Source organism: Gracilinanus agilis, chromosome 5 (assembly GCF_016433145.1).
Source record: "Gracilinanus agilis isolate LMUSP501 chromosome 5, AgileGrace, whole genome shotgun sequence".
Taxonomy (NCBI): domain Eukaryota; kingdom Metazoa; phylum Chordata; class Mammalia; order Didelphimorphia; family Didelphidae; genus Gracilinanus; species Gracilinanus agilis.
The window spans coordinates 230,003,586-230,024,668 of NC_058134.1; the positions used below are offsets into that span (position 1 = coordinate 230,003,586).

The window sequence follows — 21,083 nt, forward strand, 5'->3', positions numbered from 1 at the left end:
GGAAGGAAGGAGGGAGGGAGGGAAGGAGGGAGGGAGGGAGGGAAGAAAGGTTACTTTATATTTGTTTTTCATATATTCCATATTTATTTCTCTCTGAACATGCTACCTTCCCTGATAAAAATAACCTTTATGAGTTCAAAGATTATCTCATTCATTGTCTCTGACTCCCTAGAATATGACACTCTTGGCATATAGAATGTACTTCATCAATATAGGGTGAGCAAGAAGGTAGATATCATTTTATCAGAAAGACAATGTAATTGAACTAGATCCTCTGCAACAATGAAGGTGTATGATGGAGGAGGAAAAATGGCATTACCAAACCTGAACCCAATGAGTCATTAGTTTCAACAGGGATTCTTTACACCTATGTCAAACATATAGGTAAAATGCAAGATTCACGATATTCCCCAGTGTGGCCAAACCAGATTAAAATGAAATTGGGAAAGATTTAACAAAACAAAAATACAATAAAACATATTAACTTCTATTTTATTGTATTTTTACCTATTTTGTATAGTTTAATGACCCTGTTTCTACTGACATCACTGACCTACTAAATTGATAAGTATTCCCTTGTGTCTAAAATACATTTCCTGGACCCTCAACTGGGTCTGTAAACTTTGATGTGAGAAAAAAATTACATCTTTATTTTCACAAACCTCTAACTAAAATTTAGTATTTCCTTCAATTATTTAAACACATTATTCTGTTTATGTTTAGTCTGTGAAATCTATAGATTTCACCACACTGCAAGAGAGGTTAAGGATGCACAAGGATAAAAACCCACTTTAAGGTCAAAGCAAAATCTCTTGAAAAGGATATATGAAAGTTCTATTGGTTCAGGAATAGGTTCAGTTTTGTCTTAAGAAGGCAGGGATAGGGATAGCACTAGAACGAAATTTCCTTTGGTTTGTGCTCAGTCATGAAAATGCAATTCCTGTACAAATGTAATGTATTTATATTTAGACAAAAGATTAAGAAATGACTTTAATAGGGTCCATTGTTTCAGCATGGTATCCATTCTTTAGGAAAGATAGACTTATAAGATTTGCTGGCTCTATTGGCAATTCAGATTTGACTCTAAGAACTTCAAGAATTGTAGGATCTCAGATGAGCAAACAACACTGGACCACTGACATATTGAGAGGGTTTGTGCTCAAATTTCATTTATTTTAAAAGCACATCCTTTTTGCATTCACTCATTGAGCTTTCAATCAATCAGCAATATTTATTAATGTTACAAGTGCTAGAATGGGAGTACAAATACAAAGAATGAATGTGGGTTACAAATGTGATCATATCACCATAGTGCAATTATCAATAATATAGAAATAGGTCTTGATACATGTAAAACCCAATGGAATTGCACATCAGCTATGGGTGGGGGGTTGGAGGAGAGGGAAAGAACATGAATCATGTAACCATGGAAAAATATTCAAAATTAATTAATTAAATTAAATTTTTAAATAAAAAATGAGATCATAAAGAATCTGACACAACTGAGCAAAACAGAAACATTAAATACAAACTCCCTAAGGTCAGAGACTCTCTTACTAATATATTGGTAATTTCTTCATTTTACATAGTTCCTGGCATATAATAATTAACATACGTTTTTCTCTTTCTCCTTCCTTTCTTCCCTCCTTAGCTTCTTTCCTTCCCTTTTCCCTTCCATTCTCTCAAGAAATGACAAAATATTTCAATTAATATTTATCAGAAACTAAATGGGAACAAACTAGAAATTTACACACAGATTGGAAATACAAAAAAAAAGAAATGAAGGAAGGAAGGAAGGAAGGAAGAAAGAAAGAAAGAAAGAAAGAAAGAAAGAAAGAAAGAAAGAAAGGAAGGAAGGAAGAAAGGAAGGAAGGAAGAAAGAAAGAAAAAAGGAAGGAAGGAAGAAAGAAATTCAGTAGAGATACAATGTCTGTTTCAGAACTCATGGTATAAAAAAATATCTTGCTGAATTTAGAAGGAAGGCAGCTCATCATATCCATATAATGAGGAGACTGTTCAGGTACTTTTAATCCTTCAATAATGACTACTTCTACAATTCTGCAGAGGATGGTATATTCTGAACTAAATTATAATCTATAAAGTTGCAATTCTGAGGGCTTTTAAGCGGGCCCTTTGCCTTAAAAGCACAGCTATCTGATTCAAAAGAGAAATGAATAAAGGTCCTTCACTTCTCTGTCATGCCCCACTGGTAGTGTCAGGATGTCATTAGCAGGGGGTGCCATTTGAGTGCTCATGATGTCATTTATAGTGATGAATAATATTATCACACTGTGGTTGGCTGACATCTTCCCAATAGCTTTAGCTGAGTGTGTAATTGTTGTACTGTCTATATAACATGACTTTGCAGAGCATCTAGATGAATGGGAAACAATAACAAGGACCTGGTGATCCTTCTGAAGAAGGAAGACCAATAAGCCTTCCCCTTGTAGTCACATCCATTGTGCTTTGATAGGGATCCATTAACCAAAAGGAATGTTATAGTTTCCTCTTTGGTTTAGTTTTAGGGAAGACACACTGATAAGCTGGAGAATATGAAAAGGACCATGAAATATCAAAGGGTTTCATGTCATATAAGGATCAGTTGAAATTACTGGGGTGTTTAACCCAGTGAAGAAAAGATTCATGGGGAACATGATGCTTTCTTTAGGTACTTAGTTGGTTGTATGGTAGAGAGTTTAGACTTATTCTGTATGGCCCGAGAGGACAAAAATGGAAAGTTTAAAAAGTCACACAGAGGCAGCTCTCCCACTCATTATAAGGGAGAACTTCTTAATCATTTAAGAAATGAGCTACATCAGAAGATGTTGGATTCTTCCTTATTCAAGCAAAACTTAGATGACTGCTTGTTAGAGTCTTTGATTGGGCATGGATTGGATATCCTTTGACTCCCAACTCTGAGTTCCTTTGATCCTTAGAAATTACAATAACTCTTGACTTCAATTTATGGTGATTCATTTGTACAAGAACTTCAGCTTCCAAGTAGTATGCCTGTATCTCCAAACATGAAAAATTCATATCTCTTATGGGGAAAGGCAGCTGGTCAGTGAAATGGATAAAGTGCAAGACTTGGAATCAGCAAGACCTAAAATGCAGATGCTGACTAGCTATTACACATGGATAAGTCACTTTATTCTCTCTCAATCTCTTGTTTCTTCATCTGAAAAATGGGAAGAGAAACAGCCCTTACTTCCCAGGGTTGCTGAGAGGATCAAATAAGATAAAAGGTGTGAAGCATGTTGCTGGCTTTTAAGTGCTATATAAATAATAATTGTTTATTATTATTATCATTATGAGGAGGAGGAGATGATGAGGGAGATGAGGAAAAGAAAGGTCAGGAGAGAACAGGAGGAAGAAGAGTGGGAGAAACAGGGGAAAGGGGAAGAGGAGAAAGGTAGATGAATGGAGGGAGAAGAAATAAAGCTATATAAAGTGTGCTTTCTTAACAATACAGTATCTCTCACATATTTCTCCTTTTCTTAAGCAAATAAAAGTTTAATTTTTATACTCTGCCCAAGAGAGCTCTTTCATGAGAAGAAGATATTTTATTTATCTTAGAATTCATTTTAGAATAAGAATACAGGTAGAGAAAGTAGTACATTCATGCCAACTGCCATGTTCTAGCATGCTTGTTTTTTGTCACATTGAAATACAGGTGTCGGGGTCAGCTGGGTGGCTCAGTGGATTGAGAGCCAGGCCTAGAGATGGGAGGTCCTGGGTTCAAATCTGGCCTCAGACACTTCCCAGCTGTGTGACCCTGGGCAAGTCACTTGACCCCCATTGCCTACCTTTACCACTCTTCTGCCTTGGAGCCAATATGCAGTATTGGCTCCAAGACAGAAGGTAAGGGTTTAAAAAAAAAAAAAAAGAAAGAAATACAGGTGTCAAAAAAAAGGCAGCTCTGATGGGGAGGGACCAAGAGTGAGTCTGGCCAGACCAGTTGAGGCAGGTACTCTCAGTTACAGAATCACAGAATTTCAGAGTTAGAAGAGACCTGGGCAGCCATTTAGACAGTGTTATACTGGAGTCAATTCTTATCAGTTAATAAGAGTTTGCTGTAAAATTTCAGTGTGAGCATTTACACATCAGAAATAAGAAGACACCAAAAATCATGTTTGATTGCCAGGACTTCAGAAAGTGATGAAGAAAATGTTAATAATAAGATTAAAACGAAGAGTCCTCTTTACATTTTCTCCCCAGAGAGCTGGTTCTTAAACATTTTCTAGTACCGTTCTGCATCCAGACCAACTACCACAAAAGGAATCCTGACAATAACAAACCCAATGAGTGGTCATTCAGTCTCTTGGTGGAGTCCTCTGGGGGGAACACTCTGTCTTCATATGCAGCCCATTTCACCTCTAGATAGCTCTAATCTGGCTCCATACTAATTAAATTAACTAAATAATTAATTTCTTTTTTTTAAATTTTTAAACCCTTACCTTCCATCTTGGAGTCAATGTATTGGCTCCAATGCAGAAGAGTGGTAAGGGTAGGCAATGGGGGTCAAGTGACTTGCCCAGGATCACACAGCTGGGAAGTGTCTGAGGCCAGATTTGAACCTAGGACCTCCCGTCTCTAGGCCTGGCTCTCAATCCACTGAGCGACCCAGCTGGCCCCAATAATTAATTTCTTAACAAAATGATTAGTGATTTCATGGATTTGTGGACTTGAGGCCAGATGAGTCCCACCTCAGACTCTTAGTTGTATGACCCATGGAAAGTCTTTTCCCTTTTTTGTATCTGTTTCTTCATTTATCTTAATCAGAAAGTAAGAGACACTAAAAAAAAAAATGAGGCCAATGGCAGTATGATAACTGGTTTGGAAATCAAGGAGGAGACAAAGGAAAGAGTGTTGTGGGTAGAGTTAAAGGACCTAGCCTGGGATCTCAATCTGTCAGTGAGTGGGCAAGCCACTTGGGCCTCAGTCACTTGGACAAGACACTCTACTTCACCAGATCTCAGTTTCTTTCATCTGTAAAGTGAGAGGGATGAACTGGAGGTCTTCTAATGTACCTTTCAGTTCCAAATCTCTGCATTTATGATTTGATTGTCACCTTTCTTTTTTTTAAAACATTTATTAATATTTGTTTTTAACATGGTTACATGATTCATGCTCCTACTTTCCCCTTCACCCCACGTTCTCCCCCCACCCATAGCCAATGCACATTTCCACTGGTTTTATCATGTGTCATTGATCAAGACCTATTTCCAAATTGTTGGTAGTTGCATTGATGTGGTAGTTTCCAGTCCACATCCCCAATTATGTCCGCCTCAACCCATGCATTCAAGCAGTTGTTTTTCTTATATGTTTCCTCTCCTGCATGCCTTCCTCTGAATGTGGGTAGCATCTTTTACCCTAAATCCCTCAGAGCTGTCCTGGGTCATTGCATTGCTGCTGGTACAGAAGTCCATTACATCTATTTTACCATAGTATATCAGTCTCTGTGTACAATGTTCTTCTGGCTCTGCTCCTTTCACTCTGCATCAATTCCTGGAGGTCTTTCCAGTTCACCTGGAACTCCTCCAGTTTATTATTCCTTTTAGCACAATAGTATTCCATCACCAGCATATACCACAGTTTGTTCAGCCATTCCCCAATTGAAGGACATCCCCTCCTTTTCCAGTTTTTTGCCACCACAAAAAGCACAGCTATACATATTTTTGTACAAGTCTGTTTATTTATGATCTCTTTGGGGTACAAACCCAACAATGGTATGGCTGGATCAAAGGGCAGGCAGTCTTTTAGAGCTCTTTGAGCATGATTCCAAATTGCCATCCAGAATGGTTGGATCAGTTCACAGCTCCACCAGCAATGCATTAGTGTCCCAGTTTTGCCATATTCCTTCCAGCATTCATTACTCTCCCCTTCTTTCATTTTAGCCAATCTGCTAGATGTGAGGTAATACCTCAGAGTTGTTTTGATTTGCATTTCTCTAATTATTAGAGATTTAGAACACTTACTCATGTGCTTATTGATACTTTTGATTTCTTTACCTGAAAATTGTCTATTCATGTCTCTTGCCCATTTATCAATTGGGGAATGGCTTGATTTTTTATACAATTGGTTTAACTCCTTGTATATTTGAGTAATTAGACCCCTGTCAGAGTTTTTTCTTATAAAGATTTTTTCCCAATTTGTTGTTTCTCTTCTGATTTTGGCAGCATTGTTTTTGTTTGTACAAAAGCTTTTTACTTTAATATAATCAAAACCATTTAATTTACATTTTCTAATTTTCTCTAACTCTTGCTTGGTTTTAAAATCTTTCCTTTCCCAGAGATCTGACAAGTAAAGTACTCTATGTTCACTTAACTTATTTATAGTTTCCCTCTTTATATTCAAGTCATTCACCCATTCTGAATTTATCTTGGTGTAGGCTATGAGATGTTGATCTAAACCTAATCTCTCCCATATTGTTTTCCAATTTTCCCAGCAGTTTTTGTCAAATAGTGGATTCATGTCCCAAAAGTTGGGCGCTTTAGGTTTATCATACACTGTCTTGCTAATGTCATTTACCCCAAGTCTATTCCACTGATCCTCCCCTCTGTCTCTTTGCCAGTATCATACTGTTTTGATGACTGCTGCTTTATAGTATAGTTTAATATCTGGTACTGCTAGGCCCCCTTTCTTCGCATTTTTTTTTTCATTATTTCCTTTGATATTCTTGATCTTTTGTTATTCCAAATGAACTTTGCTATAGTTTTTTCTAATTCAGTAAAGAAGTTTTTTGGTAGTTTGATAGGTATGGTGCTAAATAAGTAAATTAATCTGGGTAGAATGGTCATTTTTATTGTGTTAGCTCATCCTACCCATGAGCAATCAATGGCTTTCCAATTGTTGAGATCCAGTTTTATTTGTTTGGAAAGTGTTTTGTAGTTGTTTTCATATAATTGCTGTGTTTGTTTGGTAGACAGATTCCCAAGTATTTTATATTGTCTAGGGTGATTTTAAATGGTGTTTCTCTTTCTGCCTCTTGTTGCTCTAATGTGTTGGAAATGGATAGAAATGCTGATGATTTATGTGCATTTATTTTGTATCCTGCAACTTTGCTAACGTTGTTGATTATTTCTACAAGCTTCGTAGTTGATTCTCTAGGATTTTTTAAATATACCATCATATCATCTGCAAAGAGTGATAGCTTAGTCTCCTCATTGTCTATTTTGATACGTTGAATTTCTTTTTCTTCTCTAATGGCTACTGCTAGTGTTTCTAGTACTATGTTGAATAATAGAGGTGATAATGGGCATCCTTGTTTCACTCCTGATCTTATTGGGAAGGCTTCTAATTTTTCTCTATTGCATATGATGTTTGTTGATGGTTTTAGGTATATTCTGTTTATTATTTTTAGGAAAGGTCCTTCTATTCCTATACTTTTCAGTGTTTTCAATAGGAATGGATGCTGTGTTTTGTCAAAGGCTTTTTCAGCATCTATTGAGATAATCATGTGATTTTTGTTTGTTAGACTGTTAATATGGTCAATTATGTGGATGGTTTTCCTAATGTTGAACCATCATTGCATTCCTGGTATAAATCCCACCTGATCATGGTGGATGATCTTCTTAATTACTTGTTGGAGTCTCTTTGCTAATATTCTATTTAAGATTTTTGCATCTATGTTCATTAGGGAGATTGGTCTATAGTTTTCTTTCTCTGCTTTTGATCTCCCTGGCTTTGGAATCAGTACCATATTTGTGTCATAAAAGGAATTTGGTAGGACTCCTTCTTTGCTTATCATATCAAATAATTTGTATAGTATTGGGATTAGTTGCTCTTTGAATGTCTGATAGAAATCACTTGTGAATCCATCAGGCCCTGGCGATTTTTTCTTACGGAGTTCTTTGATGGCTTGTTCAATTTCTTTTTCTGATATGGGATTATTTAGGTATTCTATTTCTTCTGTTGTTAATCTAGGCAATTTATATTTTTGTAAATATTCATCAATATCTCCTAAATTGTTATATTTATTGTCATATAATTGGGTGAAATAGTTTTTAATGATTGCCTTAATTTCCCCTTCATTAGAGGTGAGGTCTCCCTTTTCATCTTTGATACTGTCAATTTGGTTTTCTTCTTTCCTTTTTTTTCTTAGATTGACCAGTACTTTGTCTATTTTATCTGTTTTTTTCAAAGTACCAGCTTCTAGTCTTATTTATTAATTCAATAGTCCTTTTATTTTGATTTTATTAATTTCTCCCTTGATTTTTAGTATTTCTAATTTAGTTTTCATCTGGGAATTTTTAATTTGCTCACTTTCTAATTCTTTGAGTTGAATGTCCAATTCATTAAACTCTGTCCTCCTTAACTTGTTAATATATGCAGTCAAGGATATAAATTTCCCCCTGAGTACTGCCTTGGCTGCATCCCACAGAGTTTGGTAGGATGTCTCCTCATTGTCATTCTCTTCAATGAAATTGTTGATTGTTTCTATGATTTCTTCTTTGACTAATTGGTTTTGGAGAATCATATTATTTAATTTCCAATTATTTTTTGATTTTCCTGTCCAGGTGCCCTTACTAATTATTATTTTTATTGCATTATGATCTGAAAATGTTACATTTATTATTTATGCTCTTTTGCATTTGTTTGCAATGTTTCTATGCCCTATTACATAGTCAATCTTTGTGAATGTACCACGTGCAGCTAAAAAGGTGTATTCCTTTTGTCCCTATTTATTTTTCTCCACATATCAATTAAATCTAATTTTTCTAGGACTTCATTCACCTCTCTTGCCTCTTTCTTATTTATTTTTTGGTTTGATTTATCTAGATCTGAAAGAGGAATATTTAGATCTCCCACTGCCAGTTTCTCCTTTATGAATTTGGATGCTATGCCACTTGGTGCATACATATTGAGCAGTGTTATTTCCGCATTGTTTATACTGCCTTTTATCAGGATGTAATGACCTTCCCTGTCTTTTTTAATCATATCTATTTTTACTTTGGCTTTGTCAGAAATCGTAATTGCCACCTGCCTTCTTTTTCTCATTTGATGCCCAAAAGATTTTGCTCAAGCCCTGAACCTTAAACTTGTGTATGTCCACCCGCCTCATATGTGTTTCTTGTAGACAACATATGGTAGGATTTTGGTTTCTAATTCACTCTGCTATTTGCTTCCGTTTTATGTGAGAGTTCATCCCATTCACATTCAGAGTTATAATTATCAGTTGTGCATTCACTGACATTTTCATATCCTCCCCTATTCCTACCCCTTCTTCTTAAACTATTTCCTTTTAAACCAGTGGTTTGCTTTAAGCCGGTATCCCTTATCCCCTCCTTGATTAACTTCCCTTTCTATCTCCTCCCTTATTATTCTCCTCTTTTTATTTTTAAAGGCCTAATAAATTCCCTCCCCCTTCTTTTCCCCTCCATTTTTTGACCTCCCCACTCCGCTGCTCCCCTTAGTTTATCCCTTCTGACTTTCTCAGTAGGGTTAGATAGAGTTTTATGTCCCAATGGATAGTATAGCTACTCTTCCCTCTCCGGGTTGATTACACTGAGAGTAAGGTTTAAATATTACCTCTTAATGCTCTCTTCCTCTCCTTCTTATAATAGTATTTGTCCCCTCCCTTTCCCATACCCTCTTTGTGTGTAATAGAATATCGTATTTTTCTTATTCTCTCCAGTTTCTCTTGGTGTCCCCTGCTATTCACCCCACTCTTTTCCACCCCCCATATCATCTTAGACCATTTAGTATTCCACCGTCTCCCTATGAATTGTTCTTCTGATTACTGTAATAGTGAATACTATAATAGTGAATAGATTTCACTACAGAGAATTATACATAGCGTTTATCCGCATAGGAATACAGATAATTAGATCTTACTGAGGCCCTTAAAAAGCCAAATTTAAAAATTATGAGTTTTCTTTCTTTCTTCTCTGTTTCTTATTTACCTTTCCATGTTTCTCTTGATTTTTGTGGTTGGATATCAAACTTTCCATTTAGTCCTGGTCTTTTCTGTGCAAATACTTGGAAATCTTCAATTTTGTTGAAAGCCCATACTTTCCCCTAGAAGTATATAGTCAATTTTGATGGGTAGTTGATCTGTGGTTGAAGGCCCAGCTTTCTTGCCTTCCTGAATATCATATTCCAAGCCTTGTGGTCTTTTAGTGTGGAAGCTACCAGATCCTGTGTGATCCTGATAGGTGCTCCTTGATATTTGAATTGTCTCTTTTTGGCTTCTTGTAAGATTTTTTTCTTTTACTTGGAAGCTCTTGAATTTGGCTATTATATTCCTGGGGGTTGTCTTTTCTGGGTCTAGTGTAGAGGGTGATCTATGGATCCTTTTAATGTCTATATTGCCCTCTTGTTGTAGAATTTCAGGGCAATTTTTCTGAATAATTTCTTTTATTATGGAGTCCAAATTTCTATTAATTTCTGCTTTTTCAGGGAGAACAATGATTTTCAAATTGTCTCTTCTAGACTGGTTTTCTTGGTCTGTCACTTTCTCTTTGAGATATTTCATGTTTCCTTCTATTTTTTCAGTCTTTTGACTTTGTTTTATTTGTTCTTGCTGTCTTGAGAGATCATTAGCTTCTAATTGCTCAATTCTAGCCTTTTGGGACTGGTTTTCCTTTTCAATCTGGTCATTTCTGGTGTTCAATTTGCTTATCAGTTCATTTGATTTCTGCGCCTCACTTTCTAATTGCAAAATTCTGCCTTTTAAACTGTTATTTTCTTGCCTGATTTCTTTTTAAGCTATTTCCCATTTCTCAAGCCATATCTTTTCCAACTTTCTCATCATCTCAGATTTGAACTCTTCAAGAGCTTGTGACCAATTTTCATTAGTTTGGGAGGGTCTGGATGTGATTGCTTGTTCGTTCTCCTCTTCTGTTTGCTCGGTTGTCCGGATTTTCTCTGTGTAAAAGTTGTTGAGTGTTAAAGATTTCTTCTTCTTGTTAATATTTCTCTTTTGGCCTTCCTGATTCTGGGTTGCCATTGTTAGCCCAGCCCATTTTCAGCTTTATCCTCACGCTCAGGGTCTGTCTGTACTCTTTAGGCTCCTGAGGTCTCAGGTCTGGTTGTTCTCAAGGTCAAGCCCCCTGGGGGACCCCCTTGCTTTATCCTCTGCCAGAGGTTCCTTTACAGGTCTCAGGGCACTGCTTCCACAGTTGTATATCCATCTGAACTGGTTCCCCACTCAGGGTTTCAGAGCCTTCGCTCGAGCCTGTGTCCATGCGTGTTCTTTAGCCTTTTGGGGTCCTAAGTCTTGCTGCTCTCAGGAACAGGCCCTGGAGCTGCCAATGACTCAATGTGTGCCCCAAACTTGCTCTATTTCTTGTGAGCTGGCTTTGGTGTTGTAGGTGGTGTGTGTGTGTGTGGGGGGGGTTCCTCAGCCCATGATTTAGTGAGAGCTGTTTCACCCCTTTATAGCAAGGAAATGCTTTGATTCCACGTACCTTCCACACTGTGCCCTGTTGTGGGGTCCCTCCGTTCATCTGGATTTGTTTTTATGTCCCCTTGAGGAGTCCTGTATGCTTTGGTTAGGAGAGGTTAAGCGCTGCTTTTTACTCTGCCGCCATCTTAACCCAGAAGCCTGATTGTCACCTTTCTGATAAAACCATCAAGTCTATATATAGTGAGTGGTGGAACAGAGAGAGTCTTGGTCTTGGAATAAGGAAAACCTGGATTCCATTCTTTTTTTCAGGGAAAAAAAAGTCATTTCACTTCCTTGAAAGCCTTAGTTTCATCATGAGTATAATGAATTTGGACTAGATGACCTTTGAGGTTTCTTCTATCTCTGAAATTCTTTTTTAAACCCTCACCTCCCATCTTAGAATCAATACTGTGTATTGGTTCCAAGGTAGAAGAGCAGTCAGGGCTAGGATATGGGGGTTAAGTGACTTGCCCAGAGTCACCCAGCTAGGAAGTATCTGAGGCCAGATTTGAACCCAGGACCTCCCATCTCTGGGCCTGGCTCTCAATCCACTGAGCCACCCAGTTTCCCCTACCTCTGAACTTTTAAACTTAGGAATTTATTTTGTACTCATTTGTCTGTATACATGTTCCTTCCTCCCAGTACAAAGGAAGATCCTTGAGAGAAGGGATATTTCCTTGATCATTTTTGGATCCTCAATGCCCAGCACAATGGCTGGCAAATAATAGGTATTTAACAAATGCTTGTGGAATTGATATCATGACTAACTTTCCTTCTAAATGAGTGAGACATGAACTCTGCCAAGATGGAATGGCCAATCTTTTTCTAGATCCAACAGCCTGTGTATAACAAATAAGCCAAATGGTTAGGTTAACAATAGGAAACATTTCCTTTAAGAATGGGAGAAAATGTTTTTTGTTGAAAATACAAATCAAGAATAAGAAATCTAAAGCCCAAATCAATGGCACAATTATATGAGGCCTTGATTTGTGGGGCTTAACCAATACATCAGCATGTTCATTTGGTCATGAAAAATTACTTAAAACACTCCCAAGATTCTGATTTTTCTTTTACTTTGCATAAGTCATATGTTTCTTTAATCTATTCCAATTCTTTTAGGATCATTTCAACAGATTGCCAGTCATTTCCCATTTGTACAATGAGGAATATGTATGATGATGGTTTGAGAACATGGCATAGAGTATACAATGGTAACCTTGGTGATCTAGCCAAAGTAATTAAATCCTGATGGGAGCAAGTATATGTTAAGCTTTAAAATATTTCATTTGCTATATTTCTATTCTTAGGATTAAACAGATCTCTGGGTTGCTTTAGATAACGAGGAATAAAATAAAGCTACTTTCCATGCAGATATATATGTATGTGTGTACACAAATGTATATAGCCACATATGTATATCTAAATACATATGTGTATGCTTATATACATATGTATATTTTGAGGAATAAAAGCTACCTTTTCTAGGTGTATTCATGAGGTGCTGATTCATGGAATATTATTTTGAATCAGAAGAGACCTTACAAGTCATCTAGTCCATCCCTGTTCAGTTTTACCAAGGAGGAAATTGAGGCACAGAGAGTTAAGTAACCTGTCTGGGGTTGAACAACTAATAAGTGTCTGATTCAGGATTTGAATTAATTTCTTCTTGGCTTTAAAGCCAGTATCCCATGTGCCTTGCCACCTAGAGGGCTAATTAATTCTTATAAACCCATGGAAACAAAAGGAAAGGAAAGGATGGTACCTGAAGAGGTTATTCACTCCAATCTTTCCCATTTGCTGAAGGAAGAAAAAAAGAAGGAAAAGAGAGAAGGGGGGGTCAGGATGGAAGAAAGGAAGGAAGGAAGGAAGGAAAGAAGGAAGGAAGGAAGGAAAGAAGGAAGGAAGGAAGGAAGGAAGGAAGGAAGGAAGGAAGGAAGGAAGGAAGGAAGGAAGGAAGGAAGGAAGGAAGGAAGGAAGGAAGGAAGGAAGGAAGGAAGGAAGGGAGGGAGGGAGGGAGGAAGGGAGGGAAGACGGGAGAAAACAAAGAAGCAAAGACCAGCAATACATTACACAGCCACATAAAAATTTATATATTGGTCACATCTAAAAATAAACATCTTGTTTTGCCTATTATATTTCTGCCATATGGTACACAATGTTCAACTTTATCAATCTTCTGAAATCATGGTTAGCCCATTTCTTCCATCAGAGTTCTTATCTTTCAAATTTTTCTTTTATAATATTGATAGCATTGTATGAATTATTCTACTGGTTATTATTCTCTTCACTTTGCATCAGTTCATACTACAAACCTCTCCATAACTCTTTGTAATTATCTTTTCTTTAATTCTTACAGCACAGGGTTCATATAGCCATTCAGTGAGAGGAATGTTAGTGAAAACTAGCATTTACATAGTGCTTCCAGGTTTGTAAAGCACTTTAAATGTTTTTGTATTTGATAGTCTGTAAGGTAGATGCTATAATCACCTCCATTTTACAGATATGGAAACTGAGGCAATCTGAGGATAAGTGATTTGCCTATGGTCATACAGATAGTAAATGTTAAAGTTGGGATTTGAACTAACACATATCTAATTTGAAATCTGATACTCATCCACCCTGCCATCTAGAAAATGCCTTAAGCATCTACTATGTGCGAAGTTCTTTTAAAACAGTGAGTTTCACCAGTCCAAGTCTTCTCTAATCCTCAGTTACTCTACCTAAACCTCATAGGGCATAGCTTTGAGCAGTCTTACCATTTTAAGGATGTATTTCAGCTTATCAGGGTCTTTCCTCAAATGCGCAACCAGGAATTGAGCACAGAACTCTGACCAAGACAGATACCGTGTGTCCATCAGTGTAGGCTAAAATTGTATTGGCTTGTTGCCTTTCATATCACACTCTTGACTCATGGTGACCTAGTAACTCTTGTCTGTACACATGTCCCTAATCCTCTCCCTTCTCACCACAGAAAACCAAGCCTGGTGTTCTTCACTAACTTTTCTGAAGGTAAACCAATATATCCCTTTCTAATGGGAACCCAGGCTATCCAGACTTCAAGTTTAACATTCTACCCACTATGTCAGGTCCTTCTCTCTTCTATTACTATTTAAGATTAAATATTAAACACTCAGTGTTAGGGGAGCACGGTTGATAGAAGGAAGAAACTTGAGCTCAAATTCAGTCTATAATTTGCTAGGTGTGTATGACCCCAAGCAAATTGCTTAAATTCAATGGGGCTCTAGGAAAGTCTCTGAGACTATATTAGAGCAGCTGTCAACCTGTAATTATGGAAAAATTTTCCAAACCCAGATGAAATCAGAGAGCTAGGTGACCCAAATTTCTCCCTACCCACTTCATCCCCTTTTTAACATTCACAAACCAAAACCCAGTCTACTGGTAAAATAAAATAAAAATCAAACAAACAAAAACAAAACCTTCTCTCCCAGAAGAATTTTATGTTCTCATAATTAAATACAAAATGGAGAAATACAGAAATGTCTTGACCTCTCTCATCTCAAAGCAACTTAAAAAAATGATACCAGCAATTATGATTAATTGATGTAGAATGCATAATGCCATAATGAACTAAAGCTTCATCCTGTACCCTAAGTAAGTTTTACATTTATGTTCTTAAAGACTTGGAAATCAGTCCCACTTTTATTCATGATGGAAGATTTAAGAAACATGTCAAATAGTTTAATCAACAATAGTCAATCCATCATCTTTCACATTGAACCAGAAAATTATATTATCTGATAAGTACCCACAAAAAAAAGGCTATTTTTTTTCCTACAAATTGCTACTAATTCAAGTTGGGTTATCTTTTGGGGGGTGGGGAATTCAATTTCCCTTGCATGAATCAACCCAACACAATAGGACTTCCTGACTGGAACACTGCAAAATAGTTATTCTTTGGTGGAAACATACCCTGCCTTCTTCTAAGAACTTTCCCTGTTTATTATAAAATTACATTGCTTCCATGTGATCAGATTTCATGGGAGGAAACAATGAAGAGATAGGAAAGCTGGATTCTAACCCTGCTTTTACCATGATTTTAAGGATAATCTTGGGTAAATCCCTTTATCTCCCTCAGCCTCAGTCGCTCCAACTGCAAAATGGAACAAAGACTCTACCTCTTAAGCTACAGAGGGATGTTCTTAGGAAAAATTGCATGTGATCATTAAAAATTTGTTAATTGCTTTAAAAGAAAAACAATGTAGAATGCAATATTATTATATCATTGTCAGTAGGTTTTAGGAATTTTGTCTCCTTTTTTTTCCCCTACCAGAATCTTGATTCATTCTCTCATTATTGTAAGAGGCGAAAGGATGCAATAGAAAGATGCATTCCATCTTTATGAGCCTCGGGAGCCTGATCTGTAGAGCTAGAGTGGGTCGGAAGGCTAAAATTATTTTTAAGGTCCCTTAACTCCAAACTCATGATACTATGATCCTACTTCTAACATCACGTTATCTACATACATGAATGTAAGCTCCTGTTGAGCGGGGGTTGTTTCGTTTGTTGGCTCTGTGACCAGTGTACTGGCCCAAAGTCTGCCATAAAGGAAGCCCTGAATATATACTGGTTGATTGGTTGATGTCTTATCTTTCTCTGTTAGACGTCAAACTTCATCATCTCTCTAACTCCCTGAGAACATGTGGCAGAGAAGGTGTGAATTTGTGTTAGGAGCTCCCAACATGAATAAAATCCTAAGTCCAGTCCCCATGTCTGCCTTTCCTGGTGTCTAGCACAGCTCACTTTGGGTATTTTTGCTAACGTTTGCTGAATGAATAAATCCTTGATTTATTTTTTATTATTTTTGCTTCTTTATTTTAAAATTAGAATGTAGGAGTTGGGGGTGGAGAGGAGAATCTATTTCAGGATTCTTATTGCTTGCATCTGATTAACCAAGGAATTGAGAGGTCACTTTGTGGAAGCTAGGTGGTAGAGGGGATGGAGAGCCAAGTTTAAAATCAGGAAGACTTTTAAAAAACCCTCCTCCCCTTACTTTTTGTCTTAATAACAAGTCTAAGAGGGAAGGGCAAGGGCAAGGCAAGTGAGATTAATTGACTTGCCTAGGGTCACAGCTCTTGGGTATCTAAGGCCAGACTTAAACCCAGGTCCTCCTAATGCTATATTTACTATGCCACCTAGGTTCCCCTGGAGTCAGGAAGACTTGAGTTCAAATCTGTCATCAGATTTTTACTAGTTGTGTGACCCTGGGCAAGTAACTTAACCCCTGTTTGTGTCAAGTTTCCTCATCTGTGAAATAGGGATACTAACTCCAAAATTTGTTGTAAGGATCAAATGAGATAAAATATTTGTAAAGTGCTTAGTGCCTGGCACATAACAGGTTCTCTGTAAATGCTATTTATTATTATTGTTATTATCTAGCAATCTATTGTTGGAATCAAGAAGACCTAGTTCCAAATCTTGTCTTTGATACATATGAGCTGTGTGCACTTGGACTTGGGCAAGAGACTTAATCACTTCTCAGTGTACAAGGCAAATTCTAAAATTAAAAGTTGCGGAACAGGTAGAGAGAACTTCCTCACTGGGAATTCCCTAAGCCAAAAACATCACAGGTGAGGTGTCTCTCTCCCTTCAAAATAAAACAGAACAGAACAAACCAGCGACTTGTTGCATGTTCATTCACTCTACAAATGGGACATCAAAGTTATTCCACAGCACAGGTATTTGGAGTACACTTCTGAGGCTGAGTCCTATTCAAGTTTTTTCCATCCAACCTTAAAGAAAATCCAGACATGCGAATAGCTTAGAAATCATTTAATTTCACGAGTAAACGATCCATTTTGCTGACCACCTTTCGGTTACAGTGTGATTATCCTTTGTATTCTCATCTTTCTTTCTGGAGGTCTGGCCTTCACCTATTCAAGTGCTCTATCTCTACTTTCCAATTTTTCAGTCCGTTTCAGCATTTTGCTCTGCTTTGGTGCTTGGTTAATCAATTTAAAATGTGAGCAAAACTTACTTTCTTGTATTGCATTAAGAATTTCTGAAAAGTCCACGTCACTCTTTGGGCCGTCAGTCTGCATTGGCATATCCAGTGCGTAACCTTGCAAATCCACCCGGCCTTCTAAAGAAATGAAAAAATATGCAAGGAATTGGCAGTTGTTCTGCAGAGAGCCCAAAAGAGCATTTGGACTCCAAAGAGCAGCAGCATCAATTTCCAAAAATGGAGAGTTGGTTTTTGATGCCAAGGGTCTTCCCTTTCTAAGAGGTGATTTTCTGTTCTTCCCTTTATAAATTGACCAGGACATTTATTCTCCTTGAGGCTAAGAGGAAAAACAGTCTTTCTATAGCAAAATGCAGCTATGGTTTAATTCCTAAGCCATCCAATTTATGAACTCAATTATTACACTGACTGGTAATTTCCTGTGGCGGTGATGACCATATGGCTAGCTAGTGCTCTTACAAGGTTATGTAAGGCAGCCAGTGATGATCGGTACTGAAAAGGTGATCACAATTTCAAATAATGGCTAAAAGTAACAACTTTTTTCTTCTAGTTAGCATTTCAATAACTACACTAATAAAGCAAAACAAAAATCAATTGAAATTGTATGAATCACAGAATTTCAAAGTTGGAAAGGTCCTCTGAGGCCATTTTGCACCATGTTTTAACATTAAAAGCATCTTCTTTATAACATCCCAAGTGATCCTCCTGGAAGAACTCCCCTTTCTCTTTAGGTAGTTCATTCCACTTTAAGGACAGCTCCAATTGTTGGACTGTTCTTTCTCATACCTTAAAGCTCAGAGATGCAAGGATATAGTAAACTGGGTACCAGATGTGGATTCAACAAGAACTGGGTTCAAATCTTGCTTCAGATTTTTATGAACTGAGTGACCTTGAGCAAGATGCATAACATTTCTGCCTCAGTTCTTTCATGTTGAAATAAGATGAATGTTGCCTTTATGAGGACCCTTCTAGCTTTAATCTCTGATCCTAATTTGTCTCTACAATTTCTAGCCCTTGCTATTAATTCTACTCCATACCGCCAACCGGAAGAAACCTCGTCATTCTATATTTTGTGGCAAGAACATTCACTTCAATATAATTTAGCATCCAAGACAGTAAAAAGCTTTATTCTGCACATTGTTACAAGCCAAGGCATGAAGAAGCATCACCTGCACATGCAAATAGACTTCTCAATAAAAATTCCTAAAAGATATAAAGAAAATCCAGGGCCATACAACTGGTCAGTCTGTTCTCAGGGATAGTTTTTTGGGTTCCAAAGGAAAGGAAGCAGAGACTTTCTAATATGCTGGTCTGTTGATAGCCTCTGGTTTCCATAAGAGGAAAGATTGGTTTTGGGGGGCATCTTTGCCCAAGAACTGGGGTAAAGGAAGGCAAAAGAGGGGTTAGACATGATTGCACGTTACTGAAAAAAGCTAATTGCTAAAATGGCATTACTCAGATCAATAAAGAGAAAACAATGCTCAGACCTCTCTCTTCCTCCACACATGCACTTCAAATACTAGAAGGCAACCTTCCAGTTACTCCTGAATCATTCTGGGGAGGCAGGATGGTTCAATGGACAAAACATTGGCATCAAAGTCAGGAGACCCAAGTCTAAAAATTAACACTAAATCCTTGTGACCTGTGTGGCTAACAAGTCATTTAAACTCACTGGGCCTCAGTTTTCTTATTTATAAAATAGGAAGTTGTACTAGGGGGTCTCTGACGTCCCTTCTTGCGCTAAATGTATTATCCTCTTCTCCAGGCTAAATATTCAGAGTATCTGAAAATACACGTATTCAGCTGTTACAGCAAAGGTCTGGGAATTAAGACCCTATAAGTTATTATTTAACTTAACACAGTTATTTTATTATTTCACCACATGCAACAAAGGAGACAGAGGAAGCCTGCTACTATGAGTAGGGTCAGGAAGACCCAAATTCAAATCCCACCTCTGTCACTTACTAGATCCTGGACAACTCACTTCATCTTGCTCTTTCATTTTTTTGACCCTTTTCTTCTGTCCAGAACCAATAAACAGTATTAGTTCCAAGACAGAAGGGTAGTAAGGACTAGGCAATGGGGATTAAGTGACATGTGCAGGGTCACATAGCTAAGAAGTGTCTGAGGCTAGATTTGAACTGAAGATCTCCCATCTCTAGGCTTGGCTCTCTGGCTGTCCTCATCCCCATCTCTCTGTCTCTTAAACAACTTTGTAAGACTTATCCACTAAGCCATGGGCTAACTAGATATGAGTTGATGAAAGGAGTTCTCCTTTGCTGTTCCCCACTCTGATGAGATCCCAATTCCTTTTGGGAGAAAGAGCATGCCATTTCATAAGACTTTGTCTAGACCCCTACCATATGCTTGTCTTATAGATCTGGCTGAAAGTAGGATCCAACTTTTTTTTCCTTTCAAGTGATTTCTAGCATGTGAGATAAACAAGAAAAAACATTTTTGCAGGAAGCTAACTTGACACTGCAAAAGTGCTCCAAAGACTATTCAAAGTAACAGATGAGTGATACCTCCTGGTCAGTGACCTAGTGTGGCCAAACTCCAGGACTGAAATAAGAAATATCCAGCACAAAGAATGAGTGGGTGAATGTCCTGATATCCAATATCTTGGCATTTAGCCTTCTTGTTATAAGGCCAGTCCTTATTTGGACTTCTTAATTGGGCCGTCATCACTGAAGCCCACACTAACAGCTGTTGACTCCTGTTGGCACAGAATGATTCTGTGCTCTACTCCATATGAAACTGGGTTTCCACAGAGGTTAAGTGACCTTTATGTTCCCCAGTGAAAATTCTTATTGAAAGATGCTCAGGAGAATTCCTACTTAAATCATTTAAGTCAATTGTATTAAACATGAATAAGTTAAGCATGATTTTTATTTTTTAAATAGTGTTTTTTTAGCATTTGTTTTCCAAAGCACACATCTCATTGACAGGTGAACATATTAGCAATGACAGAAAAGTAGGTTGCTTTCATTAAACAACCATTTGGTGCTTCTCTTTCAGAGTTCCCTTCATTCCAAATTAAAAGAATATTTTTAAAAGAAACAAAATTTTTAGATAAACAAATATGTCCATTATCTAGGAAGGAGAGTCATTTTTAAAAATTGCATAAATTGATATTCGGATGGGTTTCAAAATCCACTTAATTGTACAATTTAACCTATAAATTTGAAAGATGAGGGTCAGATGATAGTACAATGACATGGTTTCAGGACTGGTGAAATTATAGTTACTCTCCCAAACCCCCAAGCATTAGAATATAGAAGACTTAAAGAAGTCTCTGATGGGGTGCCCTAGGGATCTGTCCTTGGTATTGTGCTATTCAACATTTTTAATCAATAACCTGGATGAAACCAAAGATGCCATGCTTATCAAATTTAGAGATGACACAAAATTAGAAGGGATGCTTAATATATGGAATGGCAAAATCAGGTTCCAGAAAGACCTCAACAGGCTGAAACAACTGGCTAAATCCAGCATAATGAAATTTAATAAGGATTAATTAATGTCAAAGTTCATCTCTACACCATCCTTTACTTGTTAGCTCCAGTAGCTTCCTATGACCTCTAGGTTCAAGTAGTCTATCCTCTGGCATTTAAAGTTCTTTACAACCTGCTCTCTTCTTACCTTTCCAGGTTTTTTACACTTGAATCTCCTCTACTAATTTTATGATCAAACCACACTAGCCTACTTCCTTTT

General features: G+C 37.3%; 1 protein-coding gene across 1 annotated transcript in view; it reads right to left on the reverse strand.

Moving 5' to 3' along the window:
• The window catches only part of ANO4 (anoctamin 4), a 459,137-nt gene that overhangs the window by 177,391 nt on the left and 260,663 nt on the right, over positions 1 to 21,083 (reverse strand). Inside the window, exon 5 of the mRNA XM_044677798.1 lies at positions 17,385 to 17,489. Within this exon, the coding sequence (XP_044533733.1) occupies positions 17,385 to 17,489 (105 nt within the window). The remainder of the gene's footprint in view (positions 1 to 17,384; positions 17,490 to 21,083) is intronic.